At 50.4% G+C, this 9,334-nt stretch overlaps 1 protein-coding gene across 1 annotated transcript; it reads left to right on the forward strand.

The window, feature by feature from the left end:
• Positions 1-300: 300 nt before the first annotated feature.
• Positions 301-5,929, forward strand: ABHD15 (abhydrolase domain containing 15). Its single transcript, XM_004454356.4, has 2 exons — positions 301-1,810; positions 3,867-5,929. The coding sequence occupies exons 1-2, from the start codon at positions 930-932 to the stop codon at positions 4,390-4,392; spliced, it is 1,407 nt and encodes a 468-aa protein (XP_004454413.1). The 5' UTR covers positions 301-929; the 3' UTR covers positions 4,393-5,929.
• Positions 5,930-9,334: the final 3,405 nt, after the last annotated feature.

Raw genomic sequence — 9,334 nt, forward strand, 5'->3', positions numbered from 1 at the left:
TCCGCCCCGCCTCTGCCCCTGCGCGCGCGGCAGGCATCCTCCCTGCGGCACTCCTGAGCGCGTCCTTTCCCCCGTGTCTTCTGGGGACTCCTTCCTGCGGGGCGCTGAGGGCTCCCTCTTTCTGAAGCAGAGACTCCTCGGGGAGTCCCACGCTTACAGGGGCGTCGGCCAGACAAGAGAGTGAGCTCGCCCCCGCCCCGGAGCAAAGCCGCCGTCGGGGCCGGGCGGCTGCCCTCCGCGGCCAGGAACCGGGCCCCCACCCGGCCGGGTTATTGCGCAGTTGCGGGAGCCCGCGGGGCGGAGACAAACGCCGAGGTCAGAGAGCGCGGCCCCGGCTGGGGCTGCAGTGACAGTGCCCTGGCGGGAGCCCCGAACCCGCGCCCGGAGCTGCGGTTTATTCACTTCTCCCTTCTGCTAATCGACAGCGGCCCCTCTGGGCGCAGCCACCCAGGGTCTCCCCCGCAGCCAGACTCTCTCTGCCCGCACGGCCCCGCCTCCAGGACCGCGCGGGGCGGAGGGGCGGGAGTGGGCGAACTCTGATGCTCACCCCGGCCCCCGGAGCCTCCGCACTTCTCTGCCTCCAGCACCCCTCCCCTCGGCTCGCTGCCCTCCCCACTCCCTTCCGGCTCGCGGGCGCGTCCCCGCTCCCAGTCTGTTACCCCTGCTCCTTTCACCCTCTGCTCCTGCTTGTCGCAATCGCTGTACAAAGGGCCGGGGGCGGGAGTGCGGGGCGGGGGTGCGGGCCGGGCGAGGGGAACTGAGCGCGAACTGGCTGCCTGTGCGGAGCCGCGGCCAATCCGGAGCGCGCCCCCCAGCGCGGGCGGGCCGAGGGCGGCCGCCGGCGGCCGGGCGAAGTCGCGGGCAGAGCGGGGAGCTCTCCGAAGGGACGCCCCGCCGCCCGCCGCCCGCGGGGGCTCTCCTGCCCCGCCATGCCACCGTGGGGCACCGCCCTCGCCCTGCTTTTGGCCGCGCTCGCCCTGCTAGGCCTGCTGGCCCCGCGGCTGCGGCGCTTCGGCAGGCGCAGGGTCAGAGCGAGGACCCTGCCGGAGGCCCGGGGCCAGCATGACGACGAGGAGGTGGACGGTGGCGGCCCCGCAGACCAGTTCTGCGACGGGCGGGAGCCGCTGCCCGGCGGGTGCCGTCTCATCTGCAAGCGGTCGGCGCTGGCCCAGTGCCTGCTGCGTACCCTGCGACGCTCGGCGGCGCTGGAGCCGGGCCCGCGCCCCTGGCTCTCGGGGCCCCACCTGCAGACCCTCTGCCACTTCGTCCTGCCCGTGAGGCCGGGGCCTGAGCTGGCCCGAGAGTACCTGCAGTTGGCGGACGACGGGCTGGTGGCCCTGGACTGGGTCGTGGGACCTTGCGCCCGGGGCCGTCGGATCACCAACGCGGGGGGCCTTCCGGCAGTGCTGCTGGTGATCCCCAATGCGTGGGGGCGCCTCACCCGCAACGTGCTGGACCTCTGCCTGCTCGCCCTGGAGCGCGGCTACTACCCGGTCATCTTCCACCGCCGCGGCCACCACGGCTGCCCGCTGGTTAGCCCCCGACTGCAGCCTTTTGGGGACCCGTCCGACCTCAAGGAGGCAGTCACTTATATTCGCTTCCGACACCCCGCGGCCCGGCTGTTCGCGGTGAGCGAGGGCTCGGGCTCCGCGCTGCTGCTCTCCTACTTGGGCGAGTGCGGCTCCTCGAGCTACGTGACGGGCGCCGCCTGCATCTCGCCGGTGCTCCGCTGCCGCGAGTGGTTCGAGGCCGGCCTGCCCTGGCTCTACGAGCGCGGCTTTCTGCTCCATCAGAAGATCGCGGTCAGTAGGTGCGTAGCAGGCCGCGCTCGTGGCCGGGAGGGAATAGAGGGCTTGAGCTGACAGAGTAGTTCTGCCTGGTATTGAGGCAAATACATTTAGACCAGTTTGGGCAAAGTTCCACACACAGACTTTCTAGAGTCGTCCAAACTCTTAGTCTAGACAAAACCAGGAAAGCAGCTTTAAAAGCCATAGGTGGACCCAGCCACTTCGTGCAAAAGCAGGAACAACGGGGCGCTGGGCCCCTCATCTCAGCCCCAGTGTCCTAGCAACGTGAGCACCTGACCACTGCCGGCAGAGGCACCTGACATTTCCCACTTAGTCCAAAGCTTGCATCAGCAGAGAGTGAAGCAATTACAACCGATGATATGTCCAGAGTGCTTTCTGTAGTCCTGAGACTACAGAGGTGACAGGTATCAGAAATATGGTGGCATTTGGTTTTTTATAATTCTTTAGATCTGACAAATGGTTTAAGTATTCCTAGACATATATTCAAATTGAATTGACAAATATTTTTTAGAAAAATATGGTACCAAAAAGAGGAGAATCTACCAGTAGACAGGTGAGGCTGCCCCCCGAGAGGGCCTGGCACCACAGCTCCTGGGCCTCAGCCTGCACGGCTGCACTGTTGCTTGCCTAGGAGATGGCAGAATGAGGTCGAAGACATTATGACCACTGTGGGTGTAGCAGAAAGACCTAGCATGTGGTCAGACCTGCTTTTGAGCCCACTTCCCTCTTTTGGTTAACTGGAGAGGATAATAACCGCTTTCTGGGGTGACCATGTGCATTAAATCAGAAAAGTGAAGGGCCTGGCACTGGGTAGGTGCTCAATAAATGGTGACGATTTTGATTTCTCTCTTTCCTTTCCTCACTTTGCCTCCTGTTTTGAGGTCAAACCCTGAGCTCTACAATAGAGAGGAAGCACGGTCATGACAACCCAGTGCCCACTCAGTGCAGGGGTCCAGTGGGTGTTCTCGTATGGCTTAATTACCATAGTTTCCATTCCAAAATGACCACCACCAGTGATGACACTGGGCAGCAGCCAGAGGTCAGGGTAAGGGAAATAGAGAAGAAACCCAGGCCTTTAGGAAGTGCCTAAGAAAGTTTGGGATTGAAAACCCAGGGTAAGCCTATGTTTGCAGGAGATACACATCCAAATTCAACTGAGAGTCTGGATTGATCACGCAAAGGCCTGAGCTGCCCATCAGGGTGCCAGGCCACCTTCGGGGAACTGGAATCAGCAACGAGGTCCCTCTTCCCTAAAGCAGTTTCTCTCAGGTCTCCAATTGTAAACTCACCCTGTAATTTAATTATATTCCCAGCCTCTTCTTGTGCCACCCAGTACTTGCCAGGAACACCTGCCTCACAGATGAAGTCATTTGTCACCACTGGGACAGTGTAATATCTCTAAAAAAAAAAATCCACTAATTCAGCCCAAAGTCAAATGTGAGTGATTAGTGAGGATGGGAGAGAGAAGGGTTGTCACCTGCTGGTTTGGATAATCTGAGCCCGTGAATTCCTCTAGGAGGGATCAGAAGGTGACAGTTCAATGGTAAGTTTCCAACAGAGGGTCAGAAGTAGGTTCCAGAGGAAAGCTGCCCTGTAGCTCAGTGACTGTAAAGTTAAATGCTGCCCTAGGCCTGGGCGGGCAATGCCATCCACGATGACAGGCCTGGTGGGGACTGTGACATTGGAGGGAGGGAGCACCCCGACTCTTGCCATGTCATCCCATTTCCTAGAGAAGCCAGACAGTTGCATTTTATGTGAAGTCTCCTGATTTTTTTTTAATCTAACGTATTTTATGAATAATCTATTTTTTTGTCTTTATTTTTTAAATGTTACATTAAAAAAATACGAGGTCCCCACATACCCCCCACCCCCACCCCCTCCTGATTTTAAATGATGACAACGGAATGGAAGCTTTTTCTAATACTGTCTGGCTAAAGAAAGCATACATGGCCGGAATCAGATTATCCTGAGGGCTGCCGCTCTGTAACTTCTGCTGTCAGTTTGTTCTCACATTCTTCCCTCCCTTTCCGACCTTCCCATTCAACCTCTTGCTGCCAGGTATGCCACGGCCCTGGAGGACACAGTGGACACAGACAAACTGTTCAGGAGCCGCTCCCTGCGAGAGTTTGAGGAGACCCTCTTCTGCCACACCAAGAGTTTCCCCATCAGCTGGGATACCTACTGGGACCGCAACGACCCCCTCCGGGATGTGGACGAGGCAGCCGTGCCTGTGCTGTGTATCTGCAGTGCTGACGACCCTCTGTGTGGGCCCCCGGACCACACTCTGCCTACGGAACTCTTCCACAGCAACCCTTACTTCTTCCTCCTTCTCAGTCGCCACGGAGGCCACTGCGGCTTCCTGCGCCAGGAGCCCTTGCCAGCCTGGAGCCATGAGGTCATCTTGGAGAACTTCTGGGCCTTGACTGAGTTCTTCCGGACAGAAGAGAGGATGAAAGGGCTGAGCAGGCGCCGAGCTTCGTTCCTCGGGGGCCGGCGTCGGTGGGGAGCCCTGCAGAAACGGGAGGTTTCTCCCTCTTCCAGTCTGGAGGAGATCTTTAGCTGGAAGCGATCATATACCAGGTGAGACCTGGCCTGAGCACCACAGTCCTGCAAAGAACACAGCTGGGTAGCAGCAAGTCCCATAAAGATGGGAGGACTGACTGGGGCAGACAGCTCCATTTCTTTGTGCCTCATTTAGCCCCTTCTCTCCTAAACTAATCTGGAAACGGATGCAAGTTCCAGCTAGCTGATGCCGACTTTATCCCGAGCAGAACTCCTGCCAGGATCTGCTCAACACATCCCTACTCATTCTGGTCAGTAGTGGGGCATTCCCAGTCACTGTCTCCTGTCACTGACCTCCTAAACCAAAGAGTAGCATGGTTTAAATCCATGGCCTTAATAACAGGAAATACGAATTTATGCATCTTTGGACAGTTCTGTGATCCCGATTCTCAAGCTGGAGCCACTCGATGCAGTGAGGACAGGATGTTTGTGTCTTGGTCCCACTTCCTTCACTTCTTTCTGTGGTCGTGGTGCTCTGCTCTCACTGTGTCCCTCGGCAGCTGGGGACACAGCTCAGAGAGTGGCTTGGCTGTTTCAGTCTTGTGTGAGTGAGAAAGGTGGCAGTGCAGGCAGTGCTGAGCCTGGGTGGGGAGGGCTGGCATGGGAGGGAGACACTTTGGAATATCGCTGCCCAAGCTTTCAGAGGAGCTCCACAAGCCTTGGTTGGGAAGGCCCATCTGACCTTTAGCCTAGGACCTTGAGCCTCACTGGAGAGATCCCAGGATGATTTTAGGAACAGGAGGTCCTCTCATGTAGGACCCTGCTAGGATCGTGGCTCAATTAACCAGACTATCAGATACTCTAGGTGTTTCTTCCGGTACCATTTCAGGGGATTATTCCAGAAAGCCCAGCCAGAGCTATTTTTCTACTCCGGTATGGGCTTTCTCTAACTCGGTACAACCCTTGTAATACAGGTGTTTCTTGTTAGTTGCTGTCTTTTCTGACAATAAATACTACTAGGCTCTCCATTTTCAGAGCCAGGAGGGACATCTGGGACCAGAGAAAACAAAAGCACCAAGAGGTTGACTAAGGCCAACTTGGTTATTTATGAATATTTTACATTACCATGCTTTGTCTGCTCAGTGATTCCAAAGGCCATCTACATAGATTAGCAGAGAAGCTTCTTCCTGGATCTGGCCAGTCGGTGACTGAGTGGGTGTTTGGTTTTATGGGGAATAATGCTGTAGACTAGTATGAAAGAAGGCATAGTGTACAGATTGATCCACACATCATGGTTTAGATTAGGCCATTAAACAATACAGGAGGACATCGAGTACCATGTGTTGCTAAGGTTCAGAAGCTTTGCCCTGAAATTTTATTTTAATTTGCCATTGAGAAAGAGAGCACTTGTTTAGATAGGCACCTGCACCCAAGCCTCACAAACAGCAAAGCCATTTTAAGGAAGAGAAATGTTTATCAAAAGCTGCAAACTAAGGCTTGATATGAGGTATTCCTGGGGCCATGGTTTTAGTTGGGACAGTCATAACCCTACTTTGTTCTCCTAGGTCAAATAAGAAACACTGAACTAACTGCAAGATTAAAATGAAATATAAATAATACGTAACTGCTTAAGGCATCTTATCCTACTGTAAAAAAGCCTCTCCCACCTTCCCGTTTCTTACTCCTCCTCCCACTCCTCATCTTTCATTCTATCCCCATTTCTGAACAGGAGAAATAAAAAGGAAATCTAGGTGAAGCTGTTCTACTTTGAACATCTTTGGTGTAAGACTTGGTGAGGTAGAGCTATATCTGGCCATCCTCACAGAATCTGGTACAGTGGGGATTGCAGTTATTTAGGTTTCCCCATATATGCCTAGAACCATTCAGAACTGATTGCAAAATGGGAAACAGTGCAGTGGTTTTTAAAACCTCTAGGTTTTTTGCTTTTTTTTTTTAACCACTGCCCACCCCGCCCCCCATGGCTCCCTCATCAGCTTCCTTGCTATTTTTGCCTCCTCTGCTCCTTGTCTTTGCTCATTGTCTACTTGTTGTGTTTGTCTTCTTCAGGAGGCACCAGGAATCCTTGTCTTTGCTCATTGTCTACTTGTTGTGTTTGTCTTCTTTAGGAGGCACCAGGAATCAAACCTGGTCCTTCCATGTGGGAGGCTAGTGCCCAACTGCTTGAGCCACACACCCCCCTCCCCCCCAGGGCTTAAGGAGCCCCTAAAGGCTAAAATCTGGATTGTTTCTCTAGGCCAGACACTATAGGCCTCTGGTTCTTTAAGATAGTGGCTTCTGGAGAAATAATCGTTGGTTTTACTTTCCCTTTTTATAGGAAAGAAAGCTAGCCAGGGAGGAATATATATATATATATATATATGTTGCAGTTGTAGTCTTAAAGCTCTCATAAGGTAGAACAGCCCTGGTTCAGGCTCCATTAATTCCATTGGACTCTGAATCCTAAGAATTGACCCAAACCCTAAAGTATTTCTTCTCCAAGCCGCTTCAAATCATTTCCTCCACCAGCTGAGTTCTTTGCTTATCTCAGGAAGCTATTTTTCTTATCTTGCTATCACTGCTGGAAGACTAGGGCTGAAAAGCCCATTATTTGGCAAGAAAGTCTAAAGATAAAGATATCATCCAGATTAGCTCTGCTTTTGTAAATAATCTAATGAAAGCCGTAGAGCAGCCCCAAGCAGACTATTCTGAGTGCGGTGTGACCCTTGAAGGAAATAACTAGTTCGGAGTTTTCCAGGTGGTGGGGTATTTTGCTATCTTCTCATACTTTATCATTCACTTGCTTGTCTCCTTTTGGTCCCCTTATCATTTATAAACACCTTCAAATGTTAAGGGAAAAATCAATGATTTAGGGGAGGATCATCTCCTGTGTCACCACCCATTGACTTGGAAAATGGAAAATCAGATCAGAGTGTAGGAAGCAGACAACTGCCTCTGAAGGGTTCTTTCAGTTCTATTAAGTTCTTACCTCTGATATCAAACACTGTGCTAAGCTGTAACCTAATTCTCATAAGTTTAGTATTTTATGTATTTGTATTTAGGGTGGCTTGACTGGAGATGACAGTATGAAAACCATCTTTGAGGAGACATCAGATCTTCTAAGTGAAGATATCCTTTCCAAGGCTTGAAACCTAAATACTGTTAGAAGTCTTGACACAGGAAGCATCATCTGGGCTTTATATATAACCTCAAAACCACCCCAGAATCAGCTCTTGTATACTCATCTTCCACCCAGACCACAATATCCTTTGTCAGTCAGTCACTCTTAGTAATGCCACTATATTTTCCTTTAGAAATGAATTTTACCATTAACTCCTTAAGCAGATACACATGGCCACTTTGATGGACTTGGTAACAATGCAATAAGGAGAATTTGTGACTCTAAGGCCGAACCACAAAGGGTGCATCAGAAATTGTTTCCACCAGTTCTCACAATTTGCAGCAGTAACATTGCTTTCAGGAAGGTTTGCAAAATTATAGATAGGCATCCAAAGATGGAAGTAGTTAAGTCCCATATCATTGGTGGGATTCAAGCTCTCTGCCATCTAGCATGGAGAAATGAGGATGAACTCACTTGAGAGTCTGTGAATAGAAAGCTCAGTGAGTTGTAAATTCTTCTGGTTGGGTTATAGGCTTGTGGATCAGGGGACCACAGACTTGACCCGGATTCTGGGAGTTGAGAGATGTAAAGATTTTAACGAAAATAACCTGCTACAGTGACCATAGTATGTTTTTAAGATATCCAATAATTAGGCTCTAGTCTAAAGTGCCCAGGAAGAGCTAAAAGTTTGAGAGAATTTCATTAAAACAAGACAATAATGCATCAACGATAAATCAGTTAAGTGTCTGGCCCCTCCACCTTTCCCTTGTGATTAATCAACACTTTGCCCTGGTGTTTATCGCTAGTGTGGCTGAACAAAATTTTCTTTCCAAGTTGTCTCTGAGTAGTAAATAAGTTGCAGTCTCCCTGCAACACTGTAATGTTTTTTAAATCTCCAGAAACAAGTACATGCTGTTTGTCTTGTTTAACAGCACCTCCTTGCACATTCTTTAATTGCTGGTCGTTGCCTCACTTCTGTGGATCTATCCCCATGTCCCCTAACACTAACTAGTGGAAGCTCTGTTTAATCAGCAACCAGGCCTCCTACTCTGAGCTAATAATTTCCCAAGCAGGCCAAAACTCCCTGATGATCAATGATACCTACATACAGAAATTTTCTAGTGATGCAATTAGTATTTGTGTGTTGGGCAGAGTACTGAAGAGGTAGTTTGGAGTTGTCCTACTTTCTACTTAATCTGTGACTCATATGACCTTGGTGAAGCTATTTAACTATTTTTGAGTTGTTCCATATGAAAACAGAGACCTTCTATGGGCTTTAACTTATCAGTTATGATTTAATAATGATCGTAAAAAGCAAGTAAGATCCCATTCTCCAAGACTAATTCCTTAATCTCAGCTCAAAGACATTTATGATGAAGAGTAATCTACTTTCAGATCAGAATCTTTATTCTCCAGTTAATATCATACAAGGGAAAGAAGTTCCAGTTATTCTACTGCAAAGTTGGGGAAGGGCCTTTGAGCCTCATAGGCTGGGTCTTGAATTGCTCAAATGAAGGCAAATTCTCCCCACCTCCTCACCCAAACATATATACACATACACTGATAACCATGTTATAGTTAATAGGTTTTACATTCAGTTTTGCCAAAAACCATCTGTATTTCTCTCTCTTATGGACGAAGGTCAGAGAGGATATGACTTTTAAGATGTCACAACTATTAATAGTAGTGAAGAGGTTAAGACCAGAACCCCAAATTATGCCACATTTTATTTGCCTCTTCCTAGCCAATTATGGCCTGAAATCATGGCCAATAATGCCCATTTTAGACTCCATAATGTAAAGGATGTTAACAAAAGGGGAAAGAATTCTCTACAGAGCTGCTGGAGCACACAACTCCATAAGCAGTCATACATATTAATTTATAAATGGCATCCCCTAAAATTGTT

Source organism: Dasypus novemcinctus, chromosome 21 (assembly GCF_030445035.2).
Source record: "Dasypus novemcinctus isolate mDasNov1 chromosome 21, mDasNov1.1.hap2, whole genome shotgun sequence".
In the NCBI taxonomy this organism is placed as follows: Eukaryota; Metazoa; Chordata; class Mammalia; order Cingulata; family Dasypodidae; genus Dasypus; species Dasypus novemcinctus.